The sequence below is a fragment of the Ictalurus furcatus genome, chromosome 4, assembly GCF_023375685.1.
Source record: "Ictalurus furcatus strain D&B chromosome 4, Billie_1.0, whole genome shotgun sequence".
Lineage (NCBI taxonomy): Eukaryota > Metazoa > Chordata > Actinopteri > Siluriformes > Ictaluridae > Ictalurus > Ictalurus furcatus.
The window spans coordinates 24064788-24078763 of record NC_071258.1 but is presented as its reverse complement, the minus strand read 5'-3'; the positions used below and the strand labels follow the sequence as shown (position 1 = coordinate 24078763).

The window sequence follows — 13976 nt, the reverse complement described above, 5'->3', positions numbered from 1 at the left end:
ATAGTATCTACCCCACCCCCCGCCCTTTTTTTTTTTTTTTTTTTTAAAAGTAAACAGTCCAGAACTAAAATATAAGGTAACAGGGTTTGCTGGGAAGTGTGTGGTTGTCTGCCAGAACCAACAAACTGTTAGTGTTCATCTGAGCACTTACGGTCTCACTAGCCAATGAGAGTAAAGCGCTGTTAAGCCCCGCCCACAAGAGAGATTTTTGCCAGAATGGCGAAAGTAAACTTGTGGAGCGTAATCAAAAAGTTCGAAAACTCTTAACAACGATTGCTGTTTATTAGAAGACCGTGTTACATTTTTGCCACCGAGTTCACCGCTTTCAGTTTGAGTGTGTTTCTTCTCTCTCATTGTATATTTATATCCGTTCCTTGAAAAGTTACGTGCAGTACTTTTATTCCATAGATCGCAGGCTAGCTAGTGGATTTAAAAAAAAAATAAAAAATCGTTAAACAGTTAAGTCATTAGACTCAAACAAACCGTATATAGAATGTCAAATAAAGATTAAATATCGCAAATGTAAGCAATCATTTGAGAGTTTCGATATACAGCTACGTAAATTTGTAGACGAAGTTGGCTGAGAGTTCGTCTGCCATTTTTTTTAGCTGAGAGGCTTCAGAAAATATGACGTTATTGTAAGGGAACATGGTAAGCATCTCTGGTTTTTCTGGTGCATTATGGGATTTTTTTAGGTAGCGAACGTTCGAGTGCGCTGGATGGACTTCCCAATTGAGACAGCCCTTAAAATGGCCGACTCCCTGATCAATGCCCTGACTACTGAACTACTGTACGTAGCTGATTGAGACGCACCCTTAGTCTACATGCTATAAAAATAATCTCAGGCTGGAGCTGAGTGAGGAAATAGAAATGAGTTTACGGTATACACAAAGGTGGGGGATGTATATGGAGGCAAACCAAAAAAACAATAGTCAGTAATAAAAGTATATAGGCCAATGCTCATGATGCACAGATAAGTCTGCAGATAAGTCAATTAATCAGCAGTATATATATTTCAGTATGGACATGGACTAGACTGTTTTCTGGACGTGTAAAGCTCTTGATGTAATCAGATTTTTAGTTCTGACTATATTCCTTTTACAGCTCATCTGTAGTGTGTGTGTGGGCTTTTTTTCTAACACTGTCTGTGTTTGTGTGTTTGTCTGAAACAGAAACAGTTTCCAGTGTGGCGTGATGTGTTTGCGGAGGCTAAATTATGACCGGAAAGAGCTCGAGAAAAGACGAGAGGAATCCCAGATTGAGGCTAAAGGTCAGTCTGCCCTTATATATTTACATTTATTCATTTAGCAAATGCTTTTATCCAAAGCAACTTACAAATAAGGAAATACATGCAAAGCGATATATCAAGTGGAGAACAGTACAGGTAGTGCTAGCATACAAGATCTTTAATCGAGTTCTAGAAAAGTGAGCAGAGTAGAGGTGTAAGTGCCAGAGTAGTGTTTTTTTTTTGTTTGTTTTTGTTTTTTTAAGGATAATGTGGGGCTGGCATTTTAGGTGTTCGTTAAGTGTCCACGGAAGAGGTGGGTCTTTAGCTGTTTTTTGAAGATAGAGACAGATGCTGCGGTCCGGATTGAGGTTGGAAGTTCATTCCACCACTGAGGGACAGTTAGTGTGAAGGTTCTGGAAGGGGACCTTGATCCACGCTGAGTAGGCACTACTAAGCGTCGGTCATTAATCAATTGCAGATTGCATGAGGGAACGTAAGCCTTCAGGAGAGAGTTGAGGTAGATGGGTGCTGTTCCAGACAAAGTCTTGTAGGTGAGCATTAAGGCCTTGAATTTGATACGGGTGGCTACAGGAAACCAGTGGAGGGAGATGAAGGGGGGTGTGACATGGGTTCTCTTGGTCTGGTTGAAGACGAGCATTCTGAATCATCTGAAGGGGTTTGATGGAGCTGGCTGGGAGGCCCGAGAGTAGTGAGTTGCAGTAGTCCAGTTTTGGTATGACAAGAACCTGGACTAGTAGTTGTGTAGCCTGTTCAGTGAGGTAGGGTCTGATTTTCTTGATGCCGTACAGAATAATGAGATAAGATGATGATAATGTGTCTTTATTAGTCACATATACATTACAGCACAGTTAAATTCTTTTCTTCGCATACCCCAGCATGTTAGGAAGCTGGGGTCAGAGCACAGGGTCATTCATGATACAGCGCCCCTGGAGCAGAGAGGGTTAAGGGCCTTGCTCAAGGGCCCAACAGTGGCAGCCTGGCAGTGCTGGGGCTTGAACCCCCGACCTTCCGATAAGTAACCCAGAGCCTTAACCGCCAAACCACCACTGCCCCTATGAACCTACAGGACCGTTGTTGAAATGTGGTCTGTAAAGGTCAAGCTGTCATTAAGAATCACCCCAAGGTTCATGGATGCCCTGGTTGGCTTGTGTGTGTGTGTGTCTGTGTGTGTGTACATATACAATATCTCACAAAAGTGAGTACACCCCTCACATTTTTGTAAATATTTGATTATATCTTTTCATGTGACAACACTGAAGAAATGACAGTTTGCTACAATGTAAAGTAGTGAGTGTACAGCTTGTGTAACAGTGTAAATTTGCTGTCCCCTCAAAATAACTCCACACACAGCCATTAATGTCTAAACCACTGGCAACAAAAGTGAGTACACCCCTAAGTGAAAATGTCCAGATTGGGCCCAAAGTGTCAGTATTTTGTGTGGCCACCATTATTTTCCAGCACTGCTTACACAACCGAAATCCATACACACAATATGGCCTAAAGTATGTGTACACCTGACCATCACACTCATGTGTACTTGTGAACATCTTATTTCAAAAATCCGTGGGCATTAATATGGAGTTTGCGTCCCTTTGCATCTATAACAGCCTCCGGTGTTCTGCGAAGGCTTTCCATTAGAGTTTGGAGCATGGCTGTGGGGATTTGTGCTCATTCAGCAACAAGAGCATTAGCGAGTTCAGGACGGCCTGGCATGCGGTCAGCTTTCCAGTTCCATACCAAAGGTGTTCAGTGAGGATGAAGTCAGAGCTCTGTGCAGGCCACTTTTCAAAAATATCTTTAGCAAACCCTGTCTTTGTAAACCTTGCGTTTTTTTTGTTTGTTTGTTTTTTTGTCATGCTGGAATAGGAAAGGGCCTTGGAAGCACGCATTTGCCTAGAATGTTTATGGATGTTGTAGCATAAACATTACACTTCACTGGAACTAATGGGTCCAGCCCAAACCCTGAAAAACAGCCCCAGATCATTATTCCTCCTCCAACATACTTTATAGCTGGCACCATGCGTTCTCCTGGCATCCTGTTATGACCGATTATCCCTGACTACACAGCCAAGACAGCCCAGGCCCGAGCTGTATTTAACGAGATTCGGCGTCAACTTCGTGGTATTGAGGGCGCTCACTATGGAATACTTCACCCAGCTCGGCTTTGCATTACATATAACGGTGTTCAGAAGGACTTTATTTCAGCGGAGGAAGCATGAGACTATGTTAAACTCTTGATATCGGGGTGAACTGCATCACCTACACAGCGGCGTCTTTTTCGCTCTTCTTTTATTTTTATTTTTTTGCACTCGGCCTTCCAGCTCTACAGAATTCGGATTTTTATTGAAGATATTGTTGTTGCATTACTCCACCTAGATTTTGTGGACTTACTCCTCTTAAAATTTACTTCTGTATTAATGTGCTTCTCTGTTTTGATGCTCTGACCGGGTTAGAGTTTCTGTTTATTTAATTTTATTAGTGTTATCTCCTCGGCTTTACGTGCTACACTGTTATATTATTTGTTACAAGTCTTTAAAAGGAAAGGACATTATATTTATTACTGTGTGCAGACTGTTTAACAGTCTTGGTAATTTTGTTGATTAGTTCAGCTTACACTCTGAGTTGTTTTCACATTGTGGACAACGTTCGGTTTTTGTAGGATACACTGCTGTCTCATTTGTTTATGGAGACTTTGGGTGTGGGAGTTTGGAGGATTGTGAGAGTAAGCAGAACATGCCAATGCTTTGAAGGATGTAATGTTATTTAATTGCGAATCTGTTTTTAGAGGATTTAAACCTAACATGGTGAACAAATTATATTCTAGAATTCAGGCAATTTTACTGGGGTTATCTCATACAGTGTAGCAAGTAATAATCTGGAAAGACCTTTGTAATATCACAGTCTAAAACTGGATTTAAGGAGAAGCAAATTAGTAAATGAATCACTTGAATATGAATCACTTGAATATGAATCACTTGAATATGAATCACTTGAATATGAATCACTTGAATATGAATCTCATGTAAATGAATCACATGTAAATGAACCATATGTAAATGAATAAATAAATTAAAGACAACATTACACTTCACTGGAACTAATGGGTCCAGCCCAAACCCTGAAAAACAGCCCCAGATCATTATTCCTCCTCCAACATACTTTATAGCTGGCACCATGCGTTCTCCTGTCATCCTGTTATGACCGATTACGGCTGTTATTTCAATGCACTTGTTTCTTTTTATTCATGCAGATGTTCTGGTGTGGAGTAACGAGCGCTTGATTAAATGGGTGCAGTTTATTGGCTTGAAGGAGTATGCACACAACCTGCTGGAGAGTGGTGTGCATGGAGCGCTAGTGGCCCTCGATGAAACATTTGATCACAACACACTCGCCCTGCTGCTGCAAATCCCCACTCAGAACACACAGGTGGGTTTAAATGGGTTTACATGGGTTTATATCCTGTAGTTATGAAAAAAAAATAAGTTAAAAGATGGGTAAACATAGAGTATATAACAGCATTTTTGAAAATGTTCAGTAGAAAGCTGTAATAAGATTGTTATATAAAATTGAGATCATTATATAATTACATTTTTATGGCATTTGGCAGACGCCCTTATCCAGAGCTACTTGCATTTATTTCATTTACATACAGGCACAACACGGCAACATGTTCACTTTTTTCCCCATCTATTGATGCTTGTATTGTTGTGCGTTTACAGTATATTTTGCCATAGAGTCTCACTGTTTTATCTGATTGTTTGTGAATCTCTTATTGTTTGCACTGTAGGCGAGATCAGTTCTGGAGCGAGAGTACAATAACCTGCTTGCTATGGGAACGGAGCGGAAACTAGAGGAGGTCTGTTCTCTCTCACGGTGACAACCATGCACACAAACATTCAAAACTTTATTCACTTCACATAATGAAACTTGATTCAAACAGGCAAAAAATGACACGTGCATAAACCGCCTAATAAAGCAAACAGTCATTCTTCCTACTTGGTTATTGTAGACAACGTAAACTAAAAAGCTTTCTAAAGTTACAAAAATAGAATAAAAAGCTGGCATGAATGACCTTGTGTGGGTTTCCTGTGCAACATTTTCCTGATTTCTGTTCTAATAAGGAAAACAGAAGCTGGCCATTTGAGCCACTGAGTAAGAGTGCTGTGGGAATAATTTGGTGAATTTAACTCTTACACAAAAATGTGTATGTCTGGTTTCTAATAATAACAATGCTCTGCAGTAACTGAATCAATTAGGCCCTTTCCCAACAGTCTAGCACTACCTCCCACTCATCAGAAGGATTATAATGAGTACGGTGGTACAGTGAAATAGTGGAACACACTTTTACCCCCTCTTCCTTACCTGCAGGACGATGACAAGAATTTCCGGCGAGCTCCATCCTGGAGGAAGAAGTTTCGTCCCAAAGATGTCCGTGGCTACAGCGCCGATACGCTGCCCGCTAATTTCAGAGTGACCAACAGCACATCCACTTCACCTGCCATTCAGCCAAAGAAACATCAGCTGGACGGTACACCATCTTTAAAAATTCTCTACCACACAATAACTAACGCTAACACTTCCCAATACACACCAGCATACACCATTAAATACCATCGAACACCAACATTCTCTACCACACAATAACAAACACTGACACTTCCCAGTATGCACCAGTATGCTCTATCAGACAACAAACTGCAACACTGTCCAATACACACCAACATTCACCATCAAATACCATCAAACACCAACGTTTTCTCCCAGATAGCAATAAACACCAACATTCAGCATCATGCACTAAAAATATATTTATTATTGAACATGCACACGTGTTCAACAAAGACATTAACAAATGCCCGACACACTACTGTTGGCCAAAACACATTCAACATCAATCACCAGCACTGTTGCATACCATCGTTCACCTACACATCTACATTGTCCAGCACACCAGTAAACCCAAGCACGATGGGGCATCATACAGGTGTGTGATTGTGTAGTTCTCCCCTTTCACACCAGCTCATTTGGCATGTTTCTTATAAAGCTAACAGGTAGCATTATGATGGTGTGTACTGGGGAATGTTGGATCAGTGTGTTCTGGGCTTTAGAGTGTCATAAGGATCTGTGTGTAGTTTCTGTTGTATTGTCATACACCACTCAGGTGTGCTTCCTACTTACAAATGCCTGTTGCATGTCTGTTTGTGTAACATAATTGTCAGTTTGGCTGTATGTGTGTGTGTGTAGCAACTGTAATATTGGCTACACATGGTGTAAAATAGGCATTGACACACTTTCCATTCTGTTCATCTAGACAATTTAACATTGTTCACCGAGCTAAGTTCAGGTCATTAGTAGCTTGAATCAAGATCTTAAATTCCATGTAAGGATGAGGTCAGTACCCCTCATCATTAGGAATTAAGCCTAGTTAAGCTCAACACAGCAGACCGTACACTATCTGACCAAATGTTTGTGGATACCTGCCAATCACACCCATATGTGATTATTCCCCAACGTTGGAAGCACTCAGTTGTATAGGATGTGTTCGTATTCTGTAGCATTACAATTTCCCATTCACTGGAACTAAGAGGCACAAACCTGTTCCAGCATGACAGTGCTCCTGTGCACAAAGTGAACTCCATGAAGACATGGTTTCCCAAATTTGGACTGGAAGAACTCAAGTGGCCTGCACAGAGCCCTGACCTCAACCCCACTGAACACCTTCAGGATGAACTGGAATGCCGATTGTGGCCCAGGCCTCCTCACTCAACATCAGTACGTGACCTCACTAATGCTCTTGTAGCTGAATGGGAAAATCTAGAAAAAACAGCCACACACCAAAATCTAGTGGAAAGCCTTCTCAGAAGAGTAGAGCTTATTATAAACAGCAAAAGTGTTATGGATTAGGCAAATATGGGTGTGATGGTCAGATGTCCACAAACTTTTTGTCGTATAGTATAGAGGCTGGCAATAAATCATATGCTAGGACTAAAATCGCTTCTTCACCAAACAATGTGGGTGACTAAGGCTCAGCAACAAGTCTGAACCCAGGACCTGTATCCTGTGTGCGTGTGTATGCATCCCATCACATAGCACTACCTGTAAAACTAGGAGGAATTTTTTTTTTCTGGAGGTTATTGCATGATCACTTTTGGTAGGCACCAGTTGTACTACTCAAAACAAAACAAAAACAACACATAAAGGCAGCAGGCATATCGCATTAAAATTGCATGAAATACTTACCTTAAAATGTGTGTGGTCCTGTCATGTATATCTAATAAGGTAATAAGCATGGTACACAACCAAACAAGTGTGGCAGTACTTTAATATTACTTTAGTGGAAATAAACCGTCTGGTTGGACACCGTCATAAGGAGCAGGCTGTAATGTATTCAGGATTTTAGCTGAATGAAACTAGTCTTACAAAGAATGCATAATCTGTAAACTCCGTGTCAGCAATGAGATGTGTAATAGCTGTATGAAGCAGAGTTTTGGACATGAAATATATTCAGTCCCACAAGTAAAATATGGGCAGTGACAACAGTCCAACATACCGTCCATGTGCGGCAATACCATAGGGACAGCATTGCACCAAAACCTCTCTACAGCGGTTTAAACCAGTTTATATAAATATTATAACTAATAACTTCTCTGTTTTTTTTTTAAATCACAGACTAATACAAGGATGCAATTCTAACTGTTTTGTGTGTGTGTTTCTAACTGCTCGTGCATGTGTTGGCTGTTGCTGCAGGGAGTGCGAGTGGCGTTCAGAGGCTCGACTCCGCTACAATCCGAACGTATTCCTGCTAACCCAAAGCCAGGGTGAGTCAACATCGTTCAGACTCAATCCCATAGTCGCTTGTTTCTATCTCCCTCTGCTAGACATGCGGCGATATGAAATGTTCACATCATTATAATTGCCTACCCTTTTTTCACAGTTTGCGATAATCATGGTAAACGTTGGTTGTGTCTCATTCAGGATTCAGCATGTTAGCATGGCTGACAACACAGCTTCTCTTTTTCAAGGGTGTAGCGTAATGCAAGTTGACTAACACGAACTGAATAAAAAATAAATCAATTCATAAGACCTGAATTGACAGTTCTTCATATTGCTATAAAGTAACTTAAAGCAAGCTAAACATGCAAATTAAAATGTAAATCAAAACCACACCCTGGGTATTATTATTATTATTATTATTATTATTATTATTATACAAGTTACACAAGAAATTTGCTGTTCATGAAGGTCCTGTAAATTTGGAAAAACTTTCATATCCTACTTGTGTAAATTTATGATAACCAATGTAAACCTTGACTTGATTGACTTCAGATCATATACGTTGCATGGATTACTGCAATTTTGTACAGTGCCCTCCACTAATATTGGCACCCTTGGTAAATATGAGCAAAGAAAGCTGTGGAAAAATTGTCTTTGTTTAACCTTTTGTTCTTTTGTTAAAAAAATTCACAAAAAATACTCTGCTCTCATGGGATATCAAACAATTGCAAGCAAAACTATAAAATCTACGAAAGTATCTTTTGTTAAATATAGGTGTGCAACAGTTATTGGCACTGCTATGAATTCATATGAGAAAATTATATTTGAAGTATATTTTTTTTTAGTACACCTGGGTGACTAGGAACATGAAATTATTCAACCCTGACTTAAATGAGGTAACACATATGCCAAATTCCCTTAGTCATTCATAACAACGGGTAAGACCAAGTAATATAGCTGTGATGTGTGGCAAAAGGTTGTTGAGCTTCACAAAATGGGAAGTGGCTATAAGAAAATAGAACAAGAATCGAAAATGCCCATTTACTCCATCAGGGCAATTAAGAAGTTCCAGTCAACTGGAAATGTTATGAATCAACCTGGAATTGGACGTGTGTCTATATTGTCTCAACGCACGGTGAAGAGGATGGTTAAAAAAAAATCTCCAAGGATCACAGCTGGAGAGTTGCAGAAGTTATTTGCATCTTGGGGTCAGAAAGTCTCCAAAACCACAATCCGAAGTCACCTCCATCACCACAAGTTGTTTGGAAGGGTTTCAAGAAAAAAAGACTCTACTCTCATCCAAAAACAAACTCGAGCATCTTCAGTTTGCCAGACACTACTGGAACTTCAAATGGGATCGGGTTCTATGGTCAGATGAAACCAAAATGGAGCTTTTTCAGCAATAAACACCAGAGGTGGCTTTGGCACACAGAGAAAGGTAGCCATATGGAAAAGTACTTCATACCCACGGTTAAATATGGTGGTGGTTCTTTAATGTTTTTGGGCTTTTTTTTTGCCAGAGGACCTAGACATTTTGTTAGGATACATGGCATCATGGACTCTATCAAATATCAACAGATTTTAAATAAAATTAAAAAAGCAGGACTATGATCCAAAACATACATCAGAATCAACACAAAAATGGTTTACTGACCACAAAATCAAGGTCCTGCCATGGCCATCCCAGTCACCTGACTAGAAACCCATAGAAAAGCTGTGGGGGTGAACTGAAGAGGAGAGTCCACCAGCGTAGACATCGAAATTTGAAGGATCTGGAGAGATTCTGTATGGAGGAACGGTCTCAGATCCCTTGCCATGTGTTCACCAACCTCATCAGGCATTATAGGAGAAGACTCTGAGCTGTTATCTTGGCAAAGGGAGGTAGCACAAAGTATTCACTAAAAGAGTGCCAATAATTGTTTCACACCTATATTTAACAAAGACTTTTTTTTTTGATAAACCTGTGTTATGTTAGCAATTGTGTGATGTCCATGAGAGCAGAGTATTTTTGTGAATTTTTTTAACAAAAGATCAAAAGAGAATTTCCCCAGCCGTCTTTGCTCATATTTACCACGGGTGCCAATATTAGTGGTGGGCACTGTATATGGAATCTACTGATGCGTTTAATTTGCTTATTTTTTATTAAGTTTAAAGCATTTAGTAGACACCCTTATCCAAACAGCGACTTACAGGAGCGCTTTGGCGTCTCTATCAAGAACACATCCTTGTGCTAGTTCGCTAGGTTCAAGGACATAGAATCCCATCAAGAAAATTTAGTGAAATCTAGTCATTTTATATTACTGGCATTAATTAAAGAATATGCAAAATAAATAAATAATTACTAATAATAATAATATTACGTATTGTCAAATAGTTTTATTGGCAGAGGCAAAGTGGCTTAGTGGTTAGCATGTTTGCCTCACATCTCCAGGGTTGGGAGTTCAGTTCCCGCCATCGCCCTGTATACTTGCAGTTTGCATGTTCTCCCCGTGTTTCAGGGGTTTCCTCTGGGTACTCTGGTTTCCTCTCTCAGTCCAAAGACATGCGTTGTAGGCTGATTGGCATCTCTAAATTGTCCGTATCGTGTGAATTGGTGTGCAATTGTGCCCTCCGTCCAGGGCGTCCCCGCCTTGTGCCCCGAGTCCCCTGGGACAGGCTCCCCGGGACCCTGTGTAGGATGAATGGATGCATTTTATTGGTATAGAAGTGAGTCAAAATAACTTCCACTTCTCCTTTTCTGCCTTTAACCTTATCATTCATTTTGTGCTCCCACTTCTCTTTTATGGAGTTTTGTGGGCGTCACTACATGCAAATGAGCTGTGTCAGGAACGTACTTTACTGGTCATCAACATACGCATGAGCGTGAAACTATTGGAAATTTGGCGGACATTTTTAGTTTGTTTTTTTCGTACGCAAACATTTGCACACAATTTATTTTTTTTAAAGATTAATAAACGAGGCCCAATGACTGGCAGGTGCTTATTTCCCCAAAGAGATTTCCTTTCTGACAAGGCAACCGCACCTTTCCCCCCCCATTTTCGCTACAATTCGGTCACCTTCCAGTTCGCACTCACCAGCCAGCCCTTTCACTGTCACTCGTGCTTCCTCCGAGACAGGTGAAGCCATCACAGCCCATGATGGGCTAGTGTCTTCGTGATTGACAGCGGAGAGAGAGTATGCTATCCCTCTCACCCAGACAGCATGGCCAGTCTTGCTCTCTAGGACTCCCGGCCATGGAAGACTGTTGCATCATCGGGAGACAAACTTGTGATCTCCTGACTGCACGCTGAACACTTTTTCTTTCTTTCTTTCTTTCTTTTTTCTGTTGTGCCACACAGGAACCACTGTCTTGAAGTTAAGACAAAAGACGCAGTTGGTCACGTTACCAGAAACACCTTTTAACCAGTCAGAATCAAGAAATCAACTGTGCTGTTGTGTCATAAACAATATTAATATAATAATAAAGTAACACAACCCAGTATAAAATGTTGGGCAGTTATCATGATATGAACTCTTATTAATACGCCAATGTGTTGATGCTAATTAAAGAGTTGAACGCTTCAGTGTTCAAAGTAGTAATACGAACGTGTTTCTACCTCTCCTTTTTCTGTCTTTCCCCACTTGTCTACATCTCCATTTGTCTCCCCCTGCACTCATCTGTCTTCCTTTCCTGTCCTCCCTGCTCTCAGTTTATGCTCATTATCTCTATAGGTGAAGTCTCTGAAGACGAGGCGTCCCCTTCAGGCTGGGAGTGTAATGCACAAGGACTCTGAGGTTTTGGAGGGTTTATCCTGACGTCTCTGCCGTAGAGGACATTATTTTAGATTTATGGATTATTCTATTTATGGGACATTTTCCTTCATTTAGTTATGTTTATGCATCCTTTGCCTTTCTCTTCCTCCTCTTTTCATATCATGTTTAACTCTTTCAGGTGTAACTGAATGTATTACAGATCTGAAGTTTGTACATTTCTATCTAATTCTAACCCGTTTTTTTCTTTTCTTTTTTAAATTTTTTTTTTTAAATAATCCTCATCTCCTTAATTGTCCATATCTTTGGTTTGTGATGACGAAACCTGGGCTGATTCTGATTTTGTGACTGACGTGATTTTATCTCACCCCCTTCTTCTGTTCTTAAAATCCATTTGGCTGTTGATTTTATGATGTATTATGTGAATATCAGAATTGGTGCATATCTTAGAGCATTTGTTCCACAAACTGTAAGAAACATTATTATTATTATTGTTATTATTATTATATTTCTCCCCCTCTGTCTCTTTCCTCTTTCTCTTGTATGATACCAAAACATGTGATAAGCCATAAACGGTAGCAACGACGAGGGCTACTTTCGGATGCATCTTTCATCAGTCGCCTTTTCCATATGTTGAATCTTTCCATTCCTTTTCTCCTGCACATGAGACACGCATGAAGGACGTGTGCTTAGGTGTGTGTGTGTGTGTGTGTGTGTGTGTGTGTGTGTGTGTGTGTGTGTGTGTGTAAAAGTGTGTGCGCGCGCTTCTTCACCGCTGGACCAACCTCACTGTGGCCTAAGCTCCAATTGCAGTGTCCGAAAATGGCGTGATTTGATCCTCCGGCTAAACTCCACATCTGATTAAGCCTTACTTCCTCCCTGTGTTTTAATTTTTTTTTTTTATTTATTCTGCTTCTCCTCCTTGTGTGATCACGGCCTTTTAACCTTCTCATGAGTCATATCAAATATAAAGGCTGGACTGTATTATTATAACTTTGCTGGGTCAAACTTTTGACTCCCTAAACAGTTCGTACCATACCGTTCTTTTGTCTTTTTTGGTTGTTTTCAGTCTCTTATGCACAATTCCAATCATGTGGTGTTCTCTCCATTGTTTAAAACATCTCCGATCTTATAACAGAAATGCTGTACAGTCTGAGTACTTATGAACTATTTTTTATCACAGTATTATTTATTGCTTCCTTTCAATAAAAAATACTGATCCCTATTTTCCACTGCCAATAAAAAGACTAAGTCTTTGCTTAAAAAAAAAACAAAAAAACATTGTATGTGTCTTTCTTGCACAAGAAGCTAGTCTTGACGTGTTTAATTCTTAGGCCATGCTTTTGGGGGTCATGGTGGCTTAGTGGTTAGCACGTTTGCTTCGCACCTCCGGGGTTGGGGGTTCAATTCCCGTTTCCATGCTCTCTCCTTGTTTCCAGGGTTTCCCTACAGGTACTCCCCCAGCCTAAAGGCATGTCCGTAGTGCCTTGTGCTCCAAGCTCCTTGGGATAGGCTCCAGGCTCCCCACAAATCTGTGTTGGATAAGCGGTACATGAAATGGATGGATGGGCGTCATGCTTTTTAACCATTACATTTATTGTTGTGGAATGTCTGGAAGACAAGTCAGTTCCTGTTCTCTTCCAGCCTTATTTTTCAACTCTGTTGAAGTTAATAAGGCAACACCCTCTGTCCTGATCACTCTCCTTTGGTGGAAAACTTTACACTGACATTCAAGGATCCTTCCATAAATGTTAAATGAGCTAATATGACAGGTTACAGGTTTTCCACATAGTTTAATTTTTCTAATTCACTTTGGTGACAGTCACATTAGGGGCTACAGTCACAGTAGGAGCTGCATACTTCTGATGTTCTACTCAGATCAGATCTGTCTATCTGGGCTGTTAATATTTGTGAAGTGACCCAATGTGAATGCACCTGTCCCTTGAACCACTTGTGCTGGGAAAAGCTTCATGATTTCTGATCTTCCCGTGTTCATTTAGGTCATTCTGATATGAAAAGAAGGATTTTTTCCACACACCGTCCTGAAAAAAATGTAATCTGGGTCACATGAAGACAGAAAATCGTATGTTTCACTTTAACCTGGTAATGTATTGTATACTGTAGATGGAACCATCCATCCATCCATCCATCTTCTACCGCTTAATCCTTCTTCAGGGTCGCGGGGAAACCTGGAGCCTATCCC

General features: G+C 40.4%; 1 protein-coding gene across 6 annotated transcripts in view; it reads left to right on the top strand.

The window, feature by feature from the left end:
* The window catches only part of LOC128606882 (liprin-alpha-1-like), a 91555-nt gene extending 78879 nt beyond the window's left edge, over positions 1-12676 (top strand). For 4 of the 6 annotated variants that reach the window (XM_053623398.1, XM_053623397.1, XM_053623400.1 and 1 more), the window contains 5 exons: positions 1173-1270; positions 4500-4675; positions 5037-5105; positions 5618-5777; positions 11735-12676. In XM_053623398.1, the coding sequence (XP_053479373.1) occupies positions 1173-1270; positions 4500-4675; positions 5037-5105; positions 5618-5777; positions 11735-11796 (565 nt within the window). In that variant the 3' untranslated portion in view covers positions 11797-12676. Of the gene's footprint in view, positions 1-1172; positions 1271-4499; positions 4676-5036; positions 5106-5617; positions 5778-7996; positions 8068-11712 lie in introns of all 6 variants that reach the window. The other 2 variants (XM_053623399.1, XM_053623402.1) reach the window with 1 other exon arrangement.
* Positions 12677-13976: the final 1300 nt, after the last annotated feature.